At 29.8% G+C, this 26984-nt stretch overlaps 2 protein-coding genes across 3 annotated transcripts; one reads left to right on the top strand and one right to left on the bottom strand.

Moving 5' to 3' along the window:
- The first annotated feature begins 993 nt into the window (after nucleotides 1–993).
- Nucleotides 994–3459, top strand: LOC114423230 (LRR receptor-like serine/threonine-protein kinase FLS2). Its single transcript, XM_028389905.1, has one exon. It carries the CDS (start codon nucleotides 1441–1443, stop codon nucleotides 3373–3375), a length of 1935 nt encoding a protein of 644 aa, XP_028245706.1. The 5' UTR covers nucleotides 994–1440; the 3' UTR covers nucleotides 3376–3459.
- Nucleotides 3460–4229: 770 nt separating this feature from the next.
- LOC114423227 lies at nucleotides 4230–8845 on the bottom strand. Of its 2 annotated transcripts, XM_028389902.1 has the most exons (10): nucleotides 8809–8845; nucleotides 8441–8702; nucleotides 7443–7526; nucleotides 6940–7341; nucleotides 6282–6417; nucleotides 5975–6137; nucleotides 5422–5550; nucleotides 5097–5291; nucleotides 4507–4629; nucleotides 4230–4411 (listed from the first exon to the last, which is right to left on the bottom strand). In XM_028389902.1, the coding sequence occupies exons 2-10, from the start codon at nucleotides 8640–8642 to the stop codon at nucleotides 4304–4306; spliced, it is 1542 nt and encodes a 513-aa protein (XP_028245703.1). In that variant the 5' UTR covers nucleotides 8643–8702; nucleotides 8809–8845; the 3' UTR covers nucleotides 4230–4303. The 2 variants fall into 2 exon arrangements, with proteins under 2 accessions (XP_028245703.1, XP_028245704.1); XM_028389903.1 differs by lacking the exon at nucleotides 8809–8845 and having other exon boundaries at nucleotides 7443–7523; nucleotides 8441–8768.
- Nucleotides 8846–26984: the final 18139 nt, after the last annotated feature.

The raw sequence follows: 26984 nt of genomic DNA, 5'->3' as shown, positions 1-26984 counted from the left end.
TATTAAAAAAATTTATTTACCGGTTAATAAAAAAATTAGAAATTATCTTAAATGTCTACCCAAATATATTATTTAGTCTAAAATACTAACTATTTTATAATCCAAAGAAACGTTAATAAATAACCTATATGTTTAAATAAATTGTGAAGCATCTAGAATTGTGTGGCACACGGGCACTTATACAACTCATGAATGTGAGAGAAGCAGATAATTTTGATGTTCTCCAAGCATCTTCTAGCTAATCTAACCTTAATGGCTGCTGTAGGGGGGTTTGAGAGGCTTTTGAATGTGTTGCGTTTGCTTAATTTGGTTTAAATACTTTTTTCATGCAATTTCGTATTTTTTTATTTTTATCTTTTTTTTAGTTCTTATAAAATATGTTTTTTTTGTCTTTGAAGCACTTTAATAGTGCTTTGAACAATAAATAAAATTATAAAGACAAAAAAAATTATTGAGTACTAAAAATATAATAAGCAAGGTTGGTTTGCACTTTAATGTGTTGTGTTTACTTAGAAGGACTATTTGATACTGTAATAATCTTCACAAGAAAAAAACCTCAAGATAAGAAGATGAATTATATCTTTTAAAAGTTAAAACAATTAGTTAAATCCTATGATAATGAATCTCACAGAAAAAATGTTAAGAACCTTACAATATTTATAGTATAAGTTGTCTTTTTTATTTTTTATTTATTTTTTTATGATAGGAATGTCTGAAAAGTGTCTAGCCAAGAATACGTATAAGACATTGAAGGATGCTTACATGTGTCTAAAGTATGCCTAACAAGTGTTGTGTATGAACAGTGTCCAACACGCCATTCTACATAGACAAGAATTTCATACTTACAATCTAAATCTCAAGTTCTGTGCCACAAAAACTAAAGTACAATTGGATCCTAAAATTAGTTGGCTGTCCTTTTCAAATGGGGAAGGCTGGTTTTCCACTCCTACGTTACGGTTACTACTTAAAAGTCTTAACATAATCACTCCTACACTTCTGGAGCACACATTGGAGGTGTACTGTAGTAAATACTCAATACTCAAAAATCTGCAAGGGACGAGATTCATGCCACATATCCAGTTAATCAAATGGCATGGGCCAGTCTTTGAATTCAATTGCCACAAACATTATTAAGGACATCATGACCCAGAGACAAACATGCTTTTCAGCACATAAATTTTTTTGAAGAGAAAAGGTGATAAAAAAAAAAAAAGTTAGATCTCTGAACAATACAAGCTTTTCTTATCTGTGCCTTATGAGCTATTATCTCCTGTCTTTTTTATAAGAAACAAGTTTTAGTATACTAAAACTTGTTTCTTATAAAAAGGACCGGAGGGAGTATTTCTAATGATGAAATCCAAGCCAACAATCTTAAGTACTTTTTCAGATGCAAGAGATCACTCCATAAGAACCACCTCCATTTGCTAGCCTATAGCAGACATGGATTATGATTATCAGCTGCTACATGTAGTTGCACTGTTGACACTGATAGCCTTTGGAGGCACAAGTTGGACTATAGAAGCTTGCAGCCCCAACGAATTGGAAGCTTTGATGAGCTTCAAGAATGGAATACAAAAGGACACGTCTGGTCGCGTAGCTAAGTGGATTGGTCAGAGCTGCTGCGATTGGGAAGGAATTGTGTGTGAAAATGCAACCTCTAGAGTGACACAGATCAACCTCCCAGGTTTCATTTCCACAGATACAGATTTATTTCAAACACAAATGAAAGGGTTGATTTCTCCTTCTATAACACTTCTCACCTTTCTTGAAATCATTGATCTTGGTGGCTTAGTTGGTCTTAGTGGAACAATTCCACAAACCATTGGTTTGCACCTGCCAAAGCTACAAAAGCTCTACCTTTATGGCAACAATTTAACTGGTCCAATACCAGAAAGCATTGGAGAGTTGCCAAACCTCCAAGAACTGGCTCTGCAGGAAAATAGGCTATCCGGGTTGATCCCCGTGAGCCTTGGAAGCCTAAAGAGTCTCAAAAGGTTGCTGCTTTATTCAAATCAGTTTTCAGGTACAATACCAGACTCACTTGGGAATTTGATGAATTTGGTAGAATTGGATGTTCATGACAATGCTCTTATTGGTAATATTCCAAATAGTGTTGGTGAGATGCAGGCTTTGGAAAAGCTTGATCTTTCAAACAATTTGTTAAGCGGGAAGATACCTTCTTCATTAACCAATTTAACTGTCATTTCTGTCTTGTACCTGAACACCAATTATCTTGAGGGAACCGTACCATTTCCTTCAAGATCTGGTGAAATGTCTTCTCTGGGCTTCTTAAGACTACACAATAATCTCCTTGTTGGAAATATACCTTCCAATATTGGCTATTTGGTATCTCTTCAAAGAGTTTCATTATCAAACAACAAACTTGAAGGGGCACTGCCATCTAGTTTAGGCAATTTGGTAGCACTGACTGAGTTATATCTCAGTGGTAACTTCTTATCTGACCAAATACCAAAATCAGTGGGCCAACTTTCTCAGCTCATAATGTTGAACATATCTAGAAATTTGATTGAAGGCCCGTTACCCCAAGAGATGTCTTCCCTTCAAAATCTTCAAACACTTGATCTTTCTTTCAACCATCTGAATCTCTCTGCCATTCCAAAATGGATAGAAAACATGTCTTCACTTTCCAACATTTACTTTGCTGGCTGTGGAATACAGGGCCAAATTCCAGATTTTTTCCAAAGAACCAATAGTCCAATACAGGAACTGGACTTGTCAGTGAACTTTCTCAGTGGAAACATACCATCATGGATAGGAAGCCTCAATCAACTCTACAAGTTAAATCTCTCAAGGAACTCTCTTTATTCAGACATCCCTGACTCCTTTAGAAATTTGCAAGATTTAGGGATCCTTGATCTTCACTCAAATAGGCTAGCAGGCACCATAGCTTCAGCATTTGACATACAACAGGGTGTTTTGGGGGGATCATTGAAATTTGTTGATCTTTCTGCTAACAACTTCTCAAGTGGAATTGAGGAAATTGGTGGAGGGCAATGTGGTATTCAGTTTCTGAATTTGTCTCATAACCTTCTGAAAGGTAGGTTACCAAATTCAATTGGAAAACAGAATTCACTTAAAAGTTTGGATTTGAGCTTCAATGAATTAGGCTCCAACTTGCCAGAGGTGCTGGGAAATTTAACCTCATTGGAGAGATTGAAGCTGCAGCAAAATCACTTCACTGGCAAAATTCCAAATGAATTTCTCAAGTTGTTAAAGCTGAAGGAATTAAACTTATCTAACAATCTTCTTGAAGGGGAAATTCCAGAGAGAAAACCTTTGATTGACTTTCCTGAGAGTTCATATTCTGGAAATAAAGGGTTATGTGGAAAGCCCCTCAGTCCTTGTAAAGTTTGAGAATTGTTAAAACTATTATTATTCTGGCCATAATTCAGAAACATTTGTTTTTTTCTTAGTTCAAAACCCGATAACTTATTTCAATTCATATATTTCACTTGGAAAAGAATAGATAGATAGATCTCTTATTTCAATTAATTCTTTATTTTTCCTTTCAGAAATAGTAATTTGAGACAACTATTGGATTTCTGTATGCTAAGTAGCATTGAACATAAAATTTAGGACCCCAGATTCCCGGTATATTGATTAGTGTATTTATGAGAAGAAATGATGTTTAATTTAGAAGCCAATTACAAAAAGTACCCTAAAATTTCCTAGCAACTTCATGATTGGATCATTAAAAAATCTAAAACCCAGAAATTCCCTGTCATTAGATGGATTCAACTAATCTCTAACTCAAAATTTAGTCAAACATTGGATATTTTGCCCAGGTGGGCTTGTTTACTTGTTTGCCTTTAACTAAAAAAAATAACAATTTTTTCCACCTGCTGCCTTCAAAAACTGTCCAGCCATAATTTGGTATAATTAATTAACTTGTAAAATATAGTAATTGCTACTTGCTCAAATAACTCTGTCGTCACACCCGAAAAAAAAAAAAAAAGACATTTTCTTTATTAGAATCCACCCCTTAAATTGATTTAGTTTCCTTGATACAATAAATTTGTTTGCTTATGGAGACTATGGACAATGGACCCTCTTGTTCGTTAGGTAGGTCCAAATTTAAATTATTGTGCCCGTGACCTTTCTTTGAGCCTTGCGAGGCCACTATCAAAACTATGCCATCTTTTCCAATCATCACGCGCGTATTTCCTATCATTTGTAACAAGATATTAAACTTCTATACCAACCAAAAATAAACAGTAACAAAAAAGACTGAAACCCATTATTGATCATAAAATTAAATAACAAATTTTTTGCTAGTATATTATTAGAGGGGTTCCTCAGTTATCCCCAGTTGCTGGTAATTCATATAATCAATGCTGTTTAGCCTAATACAACATAAAACTTGCTCTGGCAGCTCCTCTGCTTTGTTCCCCTGAATTATGATGCAAATAAGAGAGAAAAGATCAGTAATTTAGTAGAATGCAACCAGAAAATACATTTGATTTTGACAACAGAAAAACTACTTGCCTGAATAGTGAGACCAACATCTAGAATGCAGATCTTTAATCTATCCAAGAACATATCGAAACCTTTCCTGGAGATATAACTGAATCTATGCATGTCCAAATCAATCTCATAGTAATTTTCTCCCTGCCAAGAAAAAAAAATCATATTGGTTAGTTTTTTCAGTAGAAGATTAGAAAATGAAGTACTGCATTTTGGATATTATGCGACTTTTAAATGAAATTGCATCACCTTAATTGCAGGCCAAGATATATAAGTACTAAAAAGAAGCAGCCAAAATGTACTATAACAAATAAACCAGTGAAAGGAGCTCACAGAAAATACAAATTTTATGTTCACTTTAAGTCTAGCTAGTGATAGAGTCTTTTTATCGGATTGATGATCGTTTTGTCATTAAAAAAATGGAGATATAAGACCATTTTATCATTAAAAAAATAACAACAGAAAGCATTCACTTGAGATATAAAAAATGGTGCATTTATACGAGTTAATGGAAATATGAGAACCATTATATATTTTAAATATTGCTCATTGTCAGCATTAGTTGTAGGTCTATTTAAAAGAAGACATTATGAAAAGCCACCAAAACTTACCGAGTAAAACTCATGTTGGGGACGTGAAAGAAGGGGTTTCTCATTGTATGTCTGCATTAACTTCCGTTCTGCTGCACTCAAATGAAGATCTTGTGGGTTGACAACACGACCTAAAATTTTCAACCTTTCTCTGAAGGGAACAATTGTATCTCCACGAAAACTCTTTACCTTTTCAACTTCATCGTCCATCAACCTCTGTAGAAAGACATGAAACAGATGTTACTTCATCAGGAACGCACACCAAGTCATCAACACTGTGCACTTTCGAAAGAATTCACATTGTGATATTAAATGATAAATTAACTGCATAAAGGATCCATCTTACTCTAATGTTTTCTTGAAAATTCAGTGGAAGATCCTTGGAGTAACTATCAGAAAGTTTAAAGTATAACACAAAACTCACTCCCTCCCCATTGGTTTCACCTTGAAAAAGTGTGGCAGGGTAAATAGGAATCTGAAATCCACAAAATAAGATTGTAAGAATATGTTGTCCAAAAAGGCAAAGACATTAGAGCATATTAAAAGAGTTTAATTTATATACACTTTTAATGTAAAACATTTTTACACAAACATACAATAGGAATTCATTTTATCACCACATCATATTAATGAATAGGATGACACAGTAAAATGGTCAATTTTTATTGGACGTCTGTGTAAAAAATACACTAATTCTTAACTTTCCACATTAAAATCTGTATATAAAACCAAGAATAGAAGTGCTTTATGACCTTTTTGTTGACAATGTGCCATGGTCAGGAAAAGGTAATAGAAGGCTAAGGATTAGAATGTAGCTAGGAGTCCACTGTTAGTGGTAGAACAATTCTCAGCAAGAAGGGTAAAAGGGTAACTATATTTTAGAAGAAAAATATGAGTACCTGAACATTCACTACTAGTATGGGTGGAAGTTTCCCTGAAGAGCTCATCACAGGAAGTTCCACAAACCGAGCTATATGGTCTATTTTCTGTGGCGATAAGAATACATCAACACCAAATGGGTAATATGCAGCATGGTTTGAAGCAAATTCTTTCTTCTTGTCCCTGCAATAAAAATATATATCTTTTAAAAAAAGGTCAAGTCAAACATAATTTTGTTTATGAATATGTATGTAAAAACTATTAAGGCATATTTGTGTACACATAATGTATTCATGAAACAAAATACAGACAGAATCTTAATCTTACTTTAAATAATTTGGTCCTCGTACTTTAAAAGTGCGGGGGTCAATGCGTGACCAACAATCAAGCATTTTCTTCTCAATTGGACAAAAGGGTACCTGAGAACCAGCGAGTGGTCTTTGTAGAATTGTCTTTGAGGAAACTGAGTACCATAAAAAGAAAAGAAAAAAAAGGATTAGAATCATATACACTCATTGTTGCACTATAAGATTCATTTTGTTGAGAAGATAAGGGTGCATTTGGAATCATAACTAATCATAAAAGGTAGAATTTAGAATAGTGTAATGTTCACCCATTCAAATTAGCATGTATGCTACGCATTGAGCTTTGATAAAGAATGGCTCTATGATTATTTTTTTTGGATTCTACTACTTTTCCAAAAATCTATGCAATTGTCGTAGAAGTTTAGACATTTTCTTTTTTAATTTAAAAACTACTCTTTCCTAAATAAAAGCTTAAACATATAAGTCCTAACTCAACATTATATATGACAACATGCAGAATCATAACTATCAAACGATATAGTCCTAATATTTACCAAAAAATATTACTAATGTACCAAAAAAACAATGATATAATTCCAATGCTTGAAGTGGATGGAAGGTCTATTAAATTAACAATGACCATTAATGATAATAATCCTGTTTCAAGAACTTGAACTCACATAGTGTAGCATTCCCACTCCCTTTAAAGGAATGTTTCATAAGATCCTTCTTCCTTGTACTATTAGGAGGACTAAAGCATAATGATCTCTGATCAGTAGATGAAAGACATGACAAGCAATTGCATGGAAGAATCCCACAGTTGTGCAAATCTCCATCATCCCATTTCGAGCCTGCATCCACTGAGGAAAATTCATCAAGAAAAACAGGTTCGTTTGCTTCATTTAATCTTCCACTGCGTTTACATTGAGAATTTGTGGCATCTATATCAAAAAACTCAGCATCTGAATTTCTGACACTCTCGGAGATATGTGCAGAATGTCGTTTTGATAGCTCCCCGGGTTTATGCATCTGATCAGTTGAAACTCCACAATTGGTTTCAGTTCCATTCAGAGATATCACATCTGCATATATCAATATTGGCAAAGGTTCTTATCATATACAATGCATTAAAATAAGACATGTTACACAACTAAAATTAATTTTATAATATCCAAAATAATACCATCATTAACACTCTGGTAGTCATCATCACAGTCTGAGTCAAATACTGCAGCTGAATCAAACCATGCCTCCTCAATAGTTCCTGCTGCCATAAATTAACAACATTTGAGGAATAAAGGTTTCTGAAAATAGTTTTTGGCACATTGAAATAGATATCCACTAAGTAAATCAGTTCCCATTTACAAATTTCCATTTAAACTTCTTCAGAGGAACTATCTGTGAAGAAAAGGGACTAATCCACCAACCAATGCTTATTTTACAATTAAATTTCAAAACACCCTTGATATTGCGAAAAAAATATTAGTTTAATCCTGTATATTGCAAGCCTGGCTATGCCTTCTACCATAGCACAAGCACCAATGCTGACATATTTCGGTTGTGATTTGTGAACGAAAATGATTCAGTATGTTTCAGTCATCATAAAATGCATGCAATGGTGTCCACCCTTTTCACCCTCAGCTTCCCTGACTTTTGCACGAACATGCCCTTGTTTACAAATTTGTAAGGAATTGGAGAGAACCAATTTACAAAAGTACCACAAAAAATTGGTATGCAAGAACCAATTTGTGGTTCGATGGAGGCAGGGAGAGAATTACGTTCCTATGGTTTTAACTTGAATTTTAAGAATATGATCTAATCCCACTACAGTCTCCCAGTAAATTATTCAGATATGATCAGAACTTAAAAATTAAAATCAAAACACGATTGCTGCAAACTTATATGCATAAGAAGCAAATTTGCACCCATTATTAAAATCTGTCTACTCTAGTGATTCAACCAATATACATGTTAAAACAATCAACAAAAATCTCAGCCTTTCATATGGCATAGCCATTCCAATACATGCATACAAACAAACTACAGGGCTTCCACCTACAACATTTCCTAACAAAAGCATGCAATCAAATAACAAAATTACAAAATGCAATTATAAAACAAGGACAAAAACAAAACCAATTCAGAGAAATGCAGAAACAAAAAAAAAGAAAAAGAATGAACCTTGAAAAGTGGGGTTGGCAAAGGATCGATCAGACAAGGCAGGCTCAGGCATATTATCAACCTCGTCCAATGATCCATTGGAACACTGAGAAGACACTCTTCTTCTGAGTCCATATCTTTGCTTCATAGTTTTCTTCTTGGAAAACCTCAACCTCCCTCTTACACACCCATCATCATCAGTCTTTGACGCACAAGACCCCATAGCATAAAAATCTTTGCCTCAGATCACTGTCACACCACACACGCTACCATTCCAACACGTCTATCACGTAGAAAAAAGTGACAGTGACAAGAACGTATTAGAGGCTAATCAAACAAAAAAACAACAACAACAGCATTGGAAGGAGAAAGATAAAATAGAAACGGACCTTCACGCAACCTCGAATTTAATTTTAAGGTTGGAGAAAGAAGTTCTACTCTTCTTTTCTGTCCCTGTTATAATTAAGGCAATCTTCGTATTTTCTTAAAAAAAATATTAATTATTAATTTATGACAGAATATTCTTTTAACTAAAATAATTTTACTAAATGATGAGAGTATAATAAATAGATCGACCGGGTGAAAAATAGAATTGACTTTCATATTACATGCATTATTATTCAATCATAAATAGTTATATATAGTAAATTTATTATTTTTTATAATAAATATCTTAAATAATTGTTTTAATGATGATTTCTAATGAATTAACTTTTAGTCACTAAGAAATTAAATATTTTGAATATTTAATGTAATTACTTACTCAATTTTTATAATATTATTGATTATCTTTTTTTCAAGAGTATCATTGATTATCTAAAAAATCATACCGATAACAAATTACTACATATATAATAAGTATGTGTAAAAAAACATATATATATATATATATATATATATATATAGTAAGTTTATTAATTTTTAAAATGATTATTTTGAATATTATAATAATGAAATTTTTATAATAATTATTTTAAAAATTATATTATTGATTGTGGTGTTATTACTATCTAAAACATAGGTATATTTTACCGGAGATAATCATGTCTAAATTGATAAGGCCATTATGAGTGACAACTTTTTTTATAAATATTTAACATAACTACATATTCAATTTTTATAATATTATTGATTATTTTTTTAAAGAGAATAGTCAATTATCTAAAAATTGATACCAATAACAAATTATTACATATATATATATATAGTAAGTTTATTAATTTTCTAATGATTGTTTTAATTATTATAATAATAAAAATTTATAATAATTATTTTAAAAAAATATTATTGGTTATGGTTTTTATTGCTATCTCCTTTCATTTGTAATTATGATTAGATCAGATAGCAAGTAAGAGTATAGCTAACAAAGAAAAAATTCCTTAAAAAAACAAAAAATAAATAAATAATGTTATTTCAAACTTTAGAAATGAAAAATGGAAAGAAACATTGTTTAAAAATAAAAAAAAAAACAAAAAAAAACTAACGCTTAGAAAGGATTAGTTCGAGGGAATAGTGAAAAGTGTAAAAACTTTTATGCATGCCAATTAAATTTAAAAATAAAACTAATTGTACCATTTTATAAACTACTCAAGCTCATTTTAATTTCTTTTAACTATATACATACGTGTGTGTGAATGTGTGTCCCACATTACCAAGAAATCAAAACTTGATAAAGTTCAAAGCTTGATCTCATATTTGATCAATTAAAAGAATAACACTTCACCAAAAAAAAAACAGCAATGGAATCACCCAAAACAAAGAATTGTCATACAACAACCACAGATAGTCGTTGAAAGTTGAAAGTCAGAATAATGGTGCCACAGGCTGGAGAGGGAAAGGGTCCACATTGGTGAGGCACATGCCACGTGGAGGGATGTGATTGGCGTAGCGTGTGAAAAAACTGGCACAGAGTTTGGTGGACCAGGTTTCCACTGGTTGTGGCTGTTGTACCTTTGGCGTTTATCTGACATTTGACACAGCCATATAAAAGTAAAGTTGTTTAGTATCTTTATCAACGTCCGTATTTGGGTGTGGTGAATCCAAAAATGTCTTATAGTACCAACGCCGTGTTGCTATATTCATAACCCTTTTCGTCAATTACAATGGGGTTGCTCCGGCATCTGATTCTTCACTTTCTCTAGTAATCAATCAAACCTTTCAATGATGCTATTATATAATAAACAAGTTGTTTCATGTAAATATTAAAGGCTTATATCCAATTTCATTCCTAAGTTTATTTTAAATGTTCATTTTTAATTAGATTTTTTAATTTTGTTGAATATGTCATTGACTCTCTTAATTTTCAAATTTTATTCAAGAAGTCAAGAACACGAAGAATATATTTCAGTTTTTATTGAAAATTCATGATCAACCTTCTTTCGTAGCATCCTAGCCTAGTGGAAGTTGAATCCCAGTTGTCTCCTTGAAGGAGGATGTCTTGAACCACTTAGACGATGAGGACATACTTGTCCGATCGTCATTATACTACGTTCATAGTATGAACTGTTTTTTGGAATTATCAATATAATGGAATGATATGATTCAATTAAAAAAAAATTACATCTTTCAAAATTTCATAGAAATTTTTTATTAATCATTTTGATTTCGAAAGAGAAAATCCTTTATGGGAACAAGTAGATCTTTGATGTCATTCATTTAATTGATTCACTAGATGTCATACATGATTGTTAGAGATATTTTTTTAATGGTTTTTCATGATGTGCCCAGATAGCGGTAGTTTTCAACCGCCACTTAATTTGTTATTATTTAAAAAAAATCCAAAAAACTATTTATCATCCTCATTGTTCAATGGTGTATAAATCTAAAACCACTATCAATGGTGACCACAACTGTCGCATATCTCACCCCTTTGTCGTCCAATATAGTGTGTTGGTGCCAAGTCCGATTGTGACTTTGTTTCAGACGTTGTCGATGTTCCTCGCCACCACGATCTCGCTCTAGAATCTCAATGCTTGTGTACATCATGTCGTCAACGTTGATGCGGTTTTCCCAAGCACGACCAGCGGAGTTAAGGTCATGGTTGATGTAGATGGAAGAAAATCTCAAAAGTGTTGGAGGCATTTGGCGATTGAGAAGCTTCATGATCTGAAATCTAAGCACGCACAAAAAAAAAAAAACTCATATCTATGGGTACTACTCCACCGTCATCCTGAGTTTAACAGTAAATTCCCACTTTGACAAAGGATGAGTACAAGGAGTAATACCCAATTTTTAAATATGGGTACGGGGATGGGTATGTACATACTCGTCTCATACCCGATATGTGTAATAATTAAATTATCTCTATTTTATGTAACATATATTACTTAATTAGCTTTTTGTTATTGTTTATAAAGTCTTTTTTCTTGGATGCATATGGTGACACTATTTTATAGAAAATCAAATCTTGTTGTTTCATTTTTTTATTAAAATTAATTTTTTTATATTTTTAATTTAATTTTTTAAAATTATAAGACAGTACATGTACAAGAAAAGGGAACCAAAAACCATACTTGTCGGGAGTAGAGATGGGTTTTGGGAGGCAATGATGGGGACGGGGAACCACATACCAATTCCTGCCACATTTCATTGTCATGTCTAGATCTAAGTTTTGAGATATGAGATTTGAGAAGGTGGTCCAAGATGGTGGTTCTTTAGGGCAACTCACTAGTTGTTGGTGGCTTCATGCGCATGCGAGGTGGCAAGGTCATTTGATGGCAATAGAGGAGGATGGAGGGTGGTTGACCATTGATGGCGCCAAGAAGGAAGATAAAACAAACCACAAACAAGAATTATATATATATACATATATATAGTAATAATTTTTAACCGTCACTATATGTACACATCATAAAAAAATATTCATAAATGTCACCAATAATATTTTCGTCAATCTACTTAACCAATTTGGTGAAAAAGACCAAATTGAATAAAATTAGAAAATTAAGAAACCCAATTGCATACTAAAAAACTAAGAAATCTAATTGAACGCTTAAAATAAACTAAGGAACCAAACTGGGTATTAAGTCAAATATTAAATGAAATAATAAAAAAATATTTTTAAAACATGGGTTGATGTCAATTTTTTAATGTTCGAGAATGATGAAACAAATATCAAATAAAGGTAATGAAATAAATTACTTTGATAACTCCTACATTTTTTTCAAAATTTTACACTACGTTTGACTTTTTTATTTCTTATAATAACTCTTCTTAATAAATAAGAGAGTTATATGATTTGAAATTATAACTCCTCTTAATTATGTGAAATTATCATAATGGGACACTTGCGTTGCCTAAATAAGAGAGTTATAATTAGATTGGAAATATTTATTTTTTATGTTTGTTATCCGTTTAAAAAGAATAGCATGAAAAGGTTTTCTTAAAAAAATTTAGTTGGATTTCTCACGAAAACTTCTTTTTATGGGAGATGTGAGAATTTTGTTTTTTCAAGTTAATTTTTTTTAATTACAATAAAAATATCATGTTATTCTTATAAAATGAATTATGGTGATATATAATTAAAGTAATTGATAAAAGATATCATATAACTCTTCGATTTCCATAAAAAATTTCTAAATATTCCTATAAATATTTATAATAAAACAAACAAATTTTATTCATTCCAGAAAATCATGATTCTAAGGATTTATAATTTTTAGGAATCATAATTCTTGACATGAAAAAACATATCTCCTACTAAATGTTCCCTTATTGAAAACAATAAGTCTCTCAATATAAAATAAGATTTGAATTTTTGCATAAAGAGATCTATACATTAAGTACTTGACTTTCCTATAAAAAAAAAATCACTTGACTTTGTTTCAATGAGGATTATTTGTGAAAGAGAGTACTAGTCTCATTAGAATAAAGTGTAAAAATTATATAAGTATTTGTTAAGGTTGAACACTTTCTCTACCCTAAATCCAAGAGGCATCTCCTCTTCCTAAATTTACAAAACTAGCAAGGTTGAACACTTATTATTTATTTAGTTATAATTTAATTCTTTCCATAATTATCATTATATATCTCATCCATTTTTTTATTCAAAATATGATAGAAAAAAACTATACAATGAATATGATCAAATTAAGACACCTAATAACAATATGTATATAGTATAGTATAGCATAGTATTATTATAAATCCGACAAGTTAGCATAGTGGTTAGACACTTTTTGCTCACACATAGTGGGAATGATTTATTTAGCAGGTACCGCAAATGAGTTTGATCATCGTCGTGTGCAAATATCCTTCAGGCCAACGACAGTCATAGTATTACGAGTGAGATTAATATCTAATCCAATGAGTTGAAGAATACACTTGGCAACACCAAAAAAGTATATATTAATGGAACCCTAATTTGCGATCTAATTTTTAGCATCAACAAACTGGAGAATCTATTTGGAACTCTATAAAATTGGGGAAAAAAAAAAGAAAAAAAAGCAGAATTAGAAAATGAAATGGAAAGAACAACGTCATATTCTTGGAAGATTCATAAGTTAAGAATGATTCGTCATAAAGAATAAAATTCTTTGATAAGAACCTAATGTTTAACACAAAAACCAAGATATGCAATTGTGTCTAATATGAAATTTCATCAAAAACTATCAACCAAGTGTTTAAGGAGTTTATTTATACTTCTACTAATAACCCTAAATTCGACTAAAGGCTTAATAACTAATTTAATAATTAAAAGACTTAAAAATAACAATAAAAGGTCACAGCCCATTACAAGTCCAAAAATAGGTCCAAAATACAATTAAAAATGAAAATAAATCATATTCTACAAGTTAGTTAAAACTTATGAACTTCGCTTCTTCTTCTTTTCCTCCATGAGAGAATTTAGTCTCTTACCAAACTCTTCTTGAAATCTCTTACTCCTTACTCAAGTGATTGATTCATCCATGTTGAGCCCACCCAAGTCAAACCCTTCCTCCTTGGATAGTCCTCTATCAAGTATTATAAGAAGAATAAAATAAACAAAACTAAAAGAAATATTTAAGTACCGAATAAAGTATATTGATCTAAAATTAAAAATAATCATCAAGTCATTCGTCGGATTGGTTCAAATAGGAAAAAAATTATTTTGAGAACCAAATTGATTAACATTAGTTGGGTTTGGATTTAGGATGGAATCAAATCCTAATGGATTATATTTAATTTATTTGATTTGGTATGGATTTTTAAATTTATCACATTCATTCCAAATTAAATCAATTTGATTATCAAGGGGCCAACTTAGTTCATATCATCAAATTAAGATAAAAATACTAATTACATATTATGAATGTAAAAATATATCTTGTTCCTCAGAATGATTTTGTAAGTTGTCATGAGTTGACAATTGTCATATTTTTCTGTTTTCTCTAGAAGTCTGTGAATGGGTTCTACTTCAACGATCTTCTTTGAAGCTTTAAGAGGTCAACAAGAAGCATCCTGAAACTAAGTTAAAGTCTTCCAAGCGAGAGAAACTCAAGTCAAGATCTTTGTGTAAGAAATATGTCATTATTGTTTCAACCCTCTCCATAGAGAGTGACTCACTTCTATAAAAACTTCTAAACTGATATAGATCTTAAATAGAAGTGATATATTGTAATTTTCTGAGTGAAAACCCTCTTAAAAGGAGAAATATGTTTTTGGTCAAAACATAGGAACCCTTTATTGTTGAAAGTCCAGCAAGTGGCTGACAAAGGTTGTAACAAGTGGTGTTGTTGGTCTAGCAATGGCTAGGTATGAAGTCCTGTAGGATTGCTTGTAGGTTGTTGAAATCTAGTGGTTGATTGGTCTAACAATGACTAGTCGTATTAGTGAAATCTCATCTTTAAAGGTGAGGGTTAGACGCGTAATCCAAGGTTGTGATGAATTAGTGTAAAAATCACTATGTATATTTTCTCTCTCTGCACTTATTTTGTGTTTAATCTCTCTACTGGTTGTTCAATAATCACCCACGTGAAAAACCTCCTTTATAAAGCTTCCAAAAATTTAACATTTTCATCGAGGCTTTTATAACTTGATAACTCTTTTTAGACAAAGCTCTCAACTGTGAAAACATTTTTCTATAAATTGATTGTATTTTTATTCTGAGCTGAGAACAATTCTTCTTTCTAAACTAGCACTTTATAAAGTTATATCAAAATATTGTTTATTTTCATAAAGGATTAAAAATTTGTGAAAATAAAATTTAACTCCCCTCCCTGTGGTATTTTTGTCGCTTCATATATATTATTTTTAATAATATTTTTCTTCTACCATCCATTATTTTAAAGGCTATAAATGATTACATCTACAAGAATTTAGTTTTTCTTTTTATATTATATATTATTTTATTATAAGTAATTTGCGAATTAAAGACTATTTATTAACTCAATTTAAAACTCCAAGTCCAAGTACCACCTAACTTCAAGAATCTTCATTAAAGTCATCTCATCTATGATCTATGCCCTGCATCCACACTCAGTTCTAGTTTTCATATCAAATTTATTAGGCCAACTCTCATAAGTACTAGTCATAGTTATGACCAAATTTGATGTTAAATATTTGACTTGATGTCAAATCTTATTCACTACTAATTGTTTCTTCTTTGTTTCACCATGATAACACAATTTTCTTTTGACACCATTTTTCAACAATAACAGAAAATACAATAAAATCAACTTATTAAACCGAATATATGTACAAGTTTACTTGATCATAGTTTATTTTTAAAGCGAAAAAAATTATATTCTTTTATTTTCTTTCTTTCTTTTTTTGAAGGGAAATTATATTGTTTTCAAATTTTATAAAAGTTAAAATTATGATGTAGCTTAATTACAATGAAATATTTAGTCAATTTGAAGACTAAATTAATCATCATAAAAGAAGCATATACAAAATACATCACTTGGAGACAAGGGAAAGAATTTGAGCGTAGACATTCAAGTTCTGGTGAATGTAAATGTACTTCATATGAATACGAAAGAGTAGTGAGTGTGAGACCCTGTCAAAACAGTGCCTCTTTTAAAAAAGGTCTTTTTTTGGGGGGTTTGTTAATGTCTATTACTGGGCTGCATAACCAAGGTCCGACATAGGGATTACCATTCTCACCTTTAAATTTTGCAAAGTTCACCTCCAACTTTTTAAAAAATGCATTTTTTGCCAAAAATAATCCCTTAGCTAAAATGTGTTTTGTTGTGTTTTTTTTTGTAAAAAATTAACACAAAAAAGTATATTTCCATTGTGTATTTTTTTTAATACATAATAGGCTCATATTATTTTATTGGAAAGAAGAGCAACAATACAATCTTCTAAAGGATAAAGAAAATATCCAGAGCTACATGTTATGCTAGCCCTCAATATTTCAATTTTGTAGTTATGAATATGTTTGGAAAAAGGTATTTTAGTTAGCTTGTAGCTTTTTAAGTAACTTCTACTATTTTTTGAAATGTTACTTCAAGTAATGTTTTTTTTTAAAACGCTACTTTCTAACTTATAACTTTTTATACTTTCTTTCATTTTTATTCTCAATATATTTAACTCATTTATTGATTATCATTTTTAAATAAATCATGATTTTATTATTTTCTGTCATTTTATACTTTTCAGTTACTTTTATTGAATATTTATAATTTAATAAATTAATTTTTCAGCTTTTAGTTATCAGTTAGCTTTCAAGTTTCTAGCTAACTTTTTAGCTACTTTTTCCAAACAAAACCTATATATCAAAGTTATTTTTTTAAAAAGAAATACTGTTAAGTTGAAATGAAAATAGTTATAATATAAGTTACATTTTTTAATTGTTGTCAAAATAATTATAATAAAAATTATTTTAATGATGAAAAAGTTACCTATTTTAATAGTAATAAAATTAATTGATATAAATTAAAATTTTAATTGAAATTAAAATTAATGACAAAACAAATTACTCCCTTCATTCCTATATATAAGATCCAATTAACTAATTTATCAAGATTTAAAAAAATGGTTAATTCAATTGGTAACATTAATTTTATCTTAAATTTATAATTTTCTTCCAAAATTATATTAGTCATTAATACTCCTCTATCTTTTAATTATTTGTCAATATATATATATATATACTTTCTTCTTTTCTTATTTTTAGTCTAATTAATTCATGAATCATTATAGATTAAGTCTTAAAAAATCATCATTTCAAATTTGAGTCTTATCTATTGGAACCAAGAGAGTAATATCATAATTAATTCCATCATTACTTAAAAAAGGGTCATTTATATAATAACTAATGTGATTACTGTTATAAATGGTATCTTCTATCCTAATTAATTAAGTAATTTTAAAAAAATCTGGTTTGTTTCATACTTAATTTAATTACTATTGAATCAAAATTAATTGAATATTTTTATTACTATTTAAAGGTATTTAAAAAAAGCCTATAACTAAAAGTAATTACACAACAAAAATTGATTTTTATTTTATATCGTGAACAAAATGAAGACGTGTCAGTTGTGTATGTATCCAAATTCCAAAATACACAACAAAGATATGTTTTTGATATTGTGCACAATAAAAACACGTTTAAGTTGGATTGGGTGCACACTTCATTCCCAATGGAAACTTATTTTCATTATGTAAGAAAGGTAAATCATAATCAAATGAAAATGTGTTTCTATTATGTATATGATATAATAAAAATGTATTTTTGTCAATAATAATTTTATAAAAGAAATGTATTCTTTTCAAGTTAGAAATGAACTTGGCATAAAAATAAGTGAGAATAGCAATCCCCGTACAACATCACTTTCCAAATTATCTAGGCCTAAGCTCTGGATCATTGCTCAGTTGTTGTTCACACCCCACAAGTCTTTTCATAGTTATAATAATATAGTACATAACCTTCGATATACACATTAATGTCCATGATTATAAATCTTTTATTGATTTTATTGATGATTAATTTTTATTAGAGAATTTGAATAATTATTTTTAGTAAAATTTTTTTTATCAACTATATTTTTTCATCCTTAAAATTTAAATTTAAAATTTTAATGAAAAAAATCAAATCCAGTATCACTCGAACTCGAATCAACTATCTAATCCGCACTTATAGTATTTTAGTATTTGAAAAGATAACGTTGTGATTGGTGAAGGTTCTAGAAACTGATTGACAAAACCTTATAAGACAATACACAGAAAAATAATTTGATTTGGGGTCCATAATCAAGAGGATGGGGTAAGTGTTAGACAAAAAGTCGTCTCAATGTCTGAGTAATAGACCATTAATATAAAGCACGCCAAAAGTGGTCGATATAGCAACATATAGGTCTGAGATGAGCCTTCAACCATGATTGGGTTGCAGCTGGCACCAAGTCACTATTGTAACTGTCCTTAACTCATTGTAACTATTTAATTCTACAAGACATATCTTCCATGGACATCATCTGTCTACTAGTGTTCTGATGATGGGATGTAACCAGCTGGTCAGATTGAAAAATTGATGAACTGGTTAAGTCTTCAGTTTAAATAAAAACTTAAATAAATGTTTAGTTCCTATAAAATATTTTTTTTTATTTTAATCATTTATATATTTGTAAGGTTCGAATACTGTGGGTTAATTCCATATATAATAAAATGTAATTGTGTGAGGTGATCCCACTGAAAGTAGTTAACCAATTTTTTTTTGACAAAGTTTAAGTTATCAACAAAATCCATAAATAATTTACATCAATAGCATTTAATAAAAATAAAACCACTGTATATGGTTGAAACTTATTTCAATATTATATTTTTTAAGAAAAAAGATTGGTCAGATGGTTTTAAAAAAATAACATTCCCAGATAAATTTTTTTATATAAATACTATATCTTATTTGAATTTTTAATTTGTGTGTATTTGAATGTTAAATAAAACTTATAAACTTATATTTTAGTTTTGACATCATAAAATTAGAAAGTTATGATATTATGTTTTTTAAATATTATTTTATATTATTAAATTATTATTATTATTATTTTATTTATATCAGCTTTACTGTACGGTTCAATCATTAAACTTTGAAGAGTATACTAATGATTGTAAAAATATTCGTGTCTAAATAGGAAAGAACTAATGATATTATCTATATAATTCATTCATTATAATTTGCATGCATAATCACATAATTCGATCGAGTGTATCGACAAGTCAATTAGTCTCTCTAGCTTTGTCAAAATTATGGCTTCGTATCTTGTGTTCTGGATTTTATTAACTTATTCTCTTATAATTGATTTTAATTATTAGTACAAAAGTACTCCTTAGTATGGGCGTTGGTTTGGTATCATTAATTTTCTACGTTTAAATAGTGATTGAGAAGTCGGTGTAGTCTTTAGAATGTTTGGATGATTTCAACAGTGAAGTGTTCTGTGTTATAAATACAATTCTCAAAGACTGAGCTCATAATAAAATAATGTGATATTTGAGTTCATATTATAATAAATGATTGTTGCAAATAATATTAGACTTGATATTTTTAAATAAAATCTTAGAAAAGTGATTAAAAGAAAAAATTCTATTAAAAATATTAAATTAGATTCTTTAACAAAAATTAACTATCAATAAAAAGTTATTAAACACTTTACATCAATCTCATGGTTATCCAAAAAATCCTAATAGTGTTCCTATATACAATTTTAATTTTAGAGGACAGTTATTTCACTGATAATATTTTAATCACAAGAATATTTTTTTCTTGAGAATATAATATGAGAATGTTATTGTTGGATATTGTTAAAAATGTGTTTGGTTAATTATTAAAATTGGTTGAGATTATTTTTTATACTTTCAAGGATAATTAAAACACATGTTAAATTATTTTTTCCTAACAATATACTTTATAATTACTAAAACATTCTTTTTTACAAAAACTAACTATTAAAAGAGGAACATTTGAGGGAAATAAAAAATTAACTTAAAATATAAGAATGAAATTCACAGTAAATCGAATTGTGAAAATATTAATTGAATAATATTTTTTTTACAAGATATAATAATAGCATAACGGATACCGGTTACTAAGAAAGTATATATGAATTTTTACTCATAAAAAATATTTGTTTTATGAGAGTAATTTTTTCATACCTCAGTTGAGACTAAATATTATTAGAACGTGATATTATATCCTTTCGATATAATAAAATATATATTTAATTATTATTTTTTTAAAATTACTAATTTTGATAAGTTTAATTTCTTAACTAATACTTTTCTCTCATAATTTATTATTTATATTGAATAAGAATTAAAATCTATCAAAATTGATGATTTTTAATAAATTATAATCGATAAAAAAATATCTAAAAGAAAATATCATATCAAATGAAGAATATCACTCATTCATCTTCCAAAAATAATTCAATAATCTTCCTTAAAAAATAATTATAATTATTAATTACAGTCCTATATCACTCCAAATTCATCACTTCAAAAGTTGATCCGTACCATCACTAATAAAGTACATGCAATTATCATGATTTGAATTAATATAACAGTGTAAGTAATGCTATTCCACCAACTCAATTAAACCTCTTTTATTTGTTTATTTAATTTAATCTACTTTGCTACTATGTGGTTCGATATCGATCACTACGTAAATAATGCCATTTCATCATATACCCTGTTTGAAGAGTTTCTGCATATTATTCGATCGACCATTTCACAACTGAAATAATAATTCCAAATGCTACAGCATATAGTGCCACTCACTGTTCAAATTTAAAATATCACATTTTTTTAACTAAAAATGATATCACATTATATAACTTTTTTCAAACGAAAGTAACAATGAACCAAGCGACAAAATTAAAACCACTCATATAGCACAATATATACATTATCCACCTAAAACCACATACATGAGCAAATTATATTTAATTCAAATAACACACGCACACAATTAATATTATCAATATAAAAATTAATTATGATAGTTGAAAATAATCTAAATCTCACATCGATTACATCAAAATCAGTCAGACATTCCTCTACTCCCTCGTCAACTTATTATTATCTTTCTTTTTAACCGATGTGGAAGTCAAAAAATGTCTAGTTGATTTTGATTACTTTTAATCAACGTTTCTTGAATTATTTTTAAGAATGATATATATATATCACCGACGAGGAGGCAGTAATTAAGACGAGAAGACAGCCCTTTTGACTATTGGCTGAGTATGGTCGACAAGTTTAGTTTGTAGGACAGTTACCAGCTAACTCAAAGCTGAGAAAACTTTGTTCATTATCATTGAAGACGAGAAGTGGCAGATGGCAGTTCACCAGCCTCCCTTCAAGTACCTAAATGTCATTCATAATAATCCTGCCTAACAGCACATATAAAAAAAGTGCACAACATTTTCACCCTTATTATATATATATGAATATATTTTTTTCTGTAATTTATTTAATTTTTTTTTCATTTTTATTTCTGTAAATTTTTTTCTTCGTTTAAGTCCTTTTAAAAGTATTTATTTTATTTTTCATCTTTTAAATATTTTAGATAACATATTGAAAGTATTTATTTAGTATTGAAAGGGTTATTTAATATTCTTTAAGAATAAAAATAAATCAAAATACATTTTATAAAGACAAAAAAATATGATTTACTAACAAACAGAAAATAAATTAATCTGATGAGATTTGTTTTCTGGATTAATCAAGAAAACAATTTAAGCTTAGGACACAACTATTAGTAGGTTTCTTTCTTAGATTAGATCATGACCTATTAAACTTTTGTGTCGACGTGCTATACCTTATCCTATCAATAACATTTTTTTTATTAGTTTCTACTTTTTTTATTAGCATTAAAAAAACTCATAAATAGATTTCTTAATTTTCATTAGTTCCTAGTTTCTTTATACAAATTACCCATGTTCAACATAAATGAAGGGAAATTTTAAAAATTAGTTGGTAGTTGAATACTTTTAAGTTAACTTATTAAATAAGTGTTAAAATTATGTAGTTGAAAAATATAAAATAACAAAAATAAACATATATGATATTTTTTTATAAATTTTAATTATATTTTATAGATAAAATATATTTTGAGGTTTTATAATTTTATTTTTAATTATTTTAAACTCTTGTAATTTTCATTTATAGATAAACTATTTGCACTACATTTATAGTTTTAATTATTATATTTTTCATATTATGTATTCTACTATTAACCTTATGCTATATTTTTAAAAAAATTAATCAATTTTAAAATAAAGGAAAAATACACTTAAGTAGATGTTGTATAAAATTATTGGTGTAATAGTTAAAATAAAATATCTAATATAAAATTATTCAAAAAATAATAGAAAAATAAAATAAATCTAACATTTATTATTTTCAATTTCATGAAGTATAATGTTAAAATAATAAATTAAATATTATAAATAGTATAATGGTTAAAATAAAATAGTGTAATATAAAAAATGTGTAGGAGGAATGAGTGGAAAAATAAATAAATAATAAAATATGTTTTATTTAAAAGGAATAATAAGAAGATTTAATAAATATTTTAAGGATAAAAAAGGAATAAAATATATAAAACTATAAATTAGAATTTTAAAAAATATTAGAAATTATTAAAAAAATTTGTTTATAAAACAATCAAACAAACTTTTTAGGTAGTGAAAATGACTTATTGAATCTAACCAAAGTCATTTATGTTAATCATATCCTAAATGTTAACTAAAAATAAGGTAAACAAATGAAGAGTTTTTTTAGAGGAAAAAAGAAAGTTAGGTATATTATACTTGATTATACTTTTTCTTGGTGTATCACCATATAAGCTATGATTGATTCTTGTGTTTAAAATCATTTAAAATATTATTTCTAATTAGTAATATTATAATACAGATCATGGATGCATATGTCTATTTTTTTATAAAAAAAGTAAGACATGTTTTTTTTTCCAGTAAAAATTAAAGATGATATCAGAATATTTATAATAATTCATACATTCTATTAAACTAATTGATTTAGTAAAGTAACACTTCCCATCTAAGAAATTAATATTTAAGGATTTATTAAAGAGGGGCAAGTGAAGCTAAAAAACCGGCAAAAGAAAAGCTACCATATAACTTATGGTTTCCATATAGTGCACATATATTTGTACGTTAGAGTCATTTTTGCTTGATCATTTCGGAGAAACATCCACTAAGAGCTCAACATAGATGGTACCCAGCTATGAATATATTGTTCGAGGTACTTTTGACTGTCACGCGTTTCAACTATGTGTTATCGGATTTCTTAGAATCTTTTATCAGAATAAATGCTAAAGGCATATATATCTAGCACAGCGCACAACCCTTTTTTTCTTTCCAAGCTCAAGCAAAGCTTGGGAAATTTGTGGTGCAAAATGACACAAAGCAGTTATAAGAAACAAACTCAATGGTGAGCGAGGCTATTGCCATTTGTGGCAATTTAACACATGGGGTGTTGTTGCATGATAATAATTCCCTCGTTAAATATGAGTTTCCCTCACACATAAGTTGTGTACTTTGCACATGCTGTTTTGGAAAAGCACATAAGCAATAGTAACTAAACGTGCTTGAATTGGGTGCCATTAGATCCCTTTTGTGCAATATGGCTAAGCCATTGGATTTCACAAATCATGGAACGATCGATATTATTGTTTCAATAATAATAATAATAATATATCATCATCTACATGTGCTGAAATTTGTTGAGTGCACGAGTAGGACTTTGTTTGTGGAGCGTTATATAAGGGAGGGGAAGAAGGTAACTTTCTGACTATTGTATATGTCTAGCCGAATTTGATATTGGATGTGGCAAAGGGTTTGGCGTGACCTATGCATGAATCAATGTCACTTTGATAAAATGGTACTTTGGCAATAAGTATAGTGACCAAATTGGGTGACCCTCAGATGGTGCAAACTAACACACAAACACCAAAGTGAAAAACAAATGGAAATAAAGCATGGTAGCATCTTGAACTTGCACTCCCAATTGGATCAATATGAAAGAGCAACACAAAATAAAAATGAGTTAGAAATGAATATAGAATAAAAACGTGTCAATAGGGTAAGCATAGCATAGGAGTAGTACAAGAGAAGGGTTAGCTATAGCCAGATGCTGCATGAGTAGTGAGTGAGTAGTGAGTTTAGTCCTTTTCAATTTTCATTGTTGGTATAAATATATAAGCTAGCTATTTCTTCTTCTTTTGATAAAGCCATTTTTTTTCTATTTTGAGTAACATAGTTGTTTTTTTAATTTGTTTTACTGCCAGTTGCCAAATGCCTTTCTTATTCCCCATCGCCCCTTTTCTCAGTTTTCTGTTGATGAATTTAATAGCACGTGAAAATCGTGCATGAGAAACTATGCAATATATAATTCTACTTTTATTGATAAGTTTTGTTCTAGCTAGAGAAATAGTTTTTGTATAGGCAAGCAAAAGTTGTGATGACAATAGTTATATTGAAAGCATTACTTTTTTTAGGGTATATATATTGAAAGCATTACTTGAACTCTAAGATGTAGACATTTTGTTTCTAATGAAATCCTCCAGTTCCTCCTCCCAATATTTACCGTATGACTAAAACTAATTTTTAAAGGCAAATTGTTGGTTAAAAAATTAAAATATATATATATTTTTATTGAGATGTGTAAAATTATGTTGTATGATTTTTTTTATATTATCTTATAATTTTCACATTAAATATTTTCTTTCTTTAGTTTTTTTAACTAATGTTTTAAGAGTAATAAATTATTACCCGGTCCAGGATTACCACATCAGCCTTAGTTTCACAGAAATTTAAAAACAAATTAATTGCCTAAAATCCTGTAATTTAACCGATGATTATTTCACAGAAATCTTCCATAACTTCCGAAACTTAACTCTGCCTTTGCTAATCTCGTTTCATATCATTGAGTAAAATCCATAGCAAGCAAGAAAAAGTGAGCAAGACTAGGGTCAAACAAGTTGTCTCCCACATTCTTTTGGGCATGGCGTTATGAATTTTTGAGAAATGAATCTATTGAATAACAAAAGTTTTAGAAAATCATTCCTTTAATAACTTTAAAAAATTAATTATTTCATTAAGAATTTATATTTTCTTTTCAATATAAGCGTATAATCATATGAATGAATCGGAGTAACTCTTTCGTATGTATAACCTGCGCACTGTATTACTCGTGCATACACACATGCATACTTTTCATAATTAAGTATTACTTTATATTTTTTTACAATTTTCACGATCAATAATTATATTCATATAATCTTTTTTTTCTTTCATCTCTTCTCTCTCTCTCCAACATTATCTATAATATTTATTTTTTTAGAAGATCTATAATGTTGTTACTTTCGTTCTTTCCATATATATTTATATCTTTTTATTTAATTTTCTTCTCATTCCACCTCTTTAGACTCTAAATTAGTGTACTTTAACAAGTACTTTTCATCATTTATAGGCAAAACATATGCACACTCTAATGTCTTCTAAGCTTAGGCGAATTCTAGGATGTGAAAGTGAAACTTCTTTTGCATCCTACGTAAGTTTAAAAAAAAGGGTCGCAGTCATTTGGGTCCGTTCGATTTAATAAAAAAAATTGAATGGACCATACTTGATGATGGCAACCGGATTGAGAGGTTGCACCTACCATCACTGTTCTTCCCTCCTCCTTCCCCCTCTACCTGTGGTCGAAGAGGTTACGAAATCTCGCCGAGGCTCGTCGGAATCTCGCCAGAGGCCAACACTACCAGCACTGCCACCATAGGAGGCGGTAGTGCTTTTTCTATCAAAGAGCATCAAGTCAAGCCTCTGATCCCAAGATTCCAGGAACAGCGGCGGCGAAGAGGATTTCCTCCTAGAACAGCGGTGGGCCCTCGTTCATAAGCATCAGCGCCTTGAGCGCCACAATCCAGTCGCACGTCTTCCCCAAACACTTGTCGGTGAGGGAGAAAGGGTTCTTGTCGGGTGAAGAAGAAGGTCGAGTCTACGGTACTGTTTTTTGATGAGATCGAGGTCCTAGCACGTGCGATCAACCTGGAGAATAGCGTACCAATCGAGGTGGTCGTTGGTGATTGGCTTCTCAGCAGTGAGGAGGACGTCGAAGATGGCCAGGATCTAGTTGGAGCCTTTGAGGAGCAGTTTGGCTTCGTGCGTGAGGCTTCCTAGCCCCACCATTCGCGTTGCCGCAAGTTTACGGATTGTGGCGAAGATTGCAGCGGTGGCGTGGGCTGAGGTTTTGTGTGGCGAAGGTCAAGGACTTCAAGATCCGGTTGTAGGGTGCGGCGAAGGGGAGGAAGAGGAGGCTGGCGGTCACGACGAAGGGTCGGAGGTCACTTTCTCGACGAAGACAACGGAAGGGGAGGGCCGATACCCCAAACAGATCTCCACCGTTTGATTTTCTAATTTTAAAATCAGACGAACGTGATGGATTCTCTGAAACTTGTGTTTGATGCAAAAGTAGTTTCACTTTCACACCCTAATCGCCGTCCTAAGCTTAATATAATGGTGTGAGTGTTTTCCTAACATGGGATTCTTATCCTCTGCAATACTATGGAGATTATAAAAAGCATTTTTTAAAAGTGCAATAAACATTATTTAAAGTGAAACTTATCATA

Source organism: Glycine soja, chromosome 8 (genome assembly GCF_004193775.1).
Source record: "Glycine soja cultivar W05 chromosome 8, ASM419377v2, whole genome shotgun sequence".
NCBI classification, from domain to species: Eukaryota; Viridiplantae; Streptophyta; class Magnoliopsida; order Fabales; family Fabaceae; genus Glycine; species Glycine soja.
This window is presented reverse-complemented; position numbering and strand designations above follow the sequence as displayed.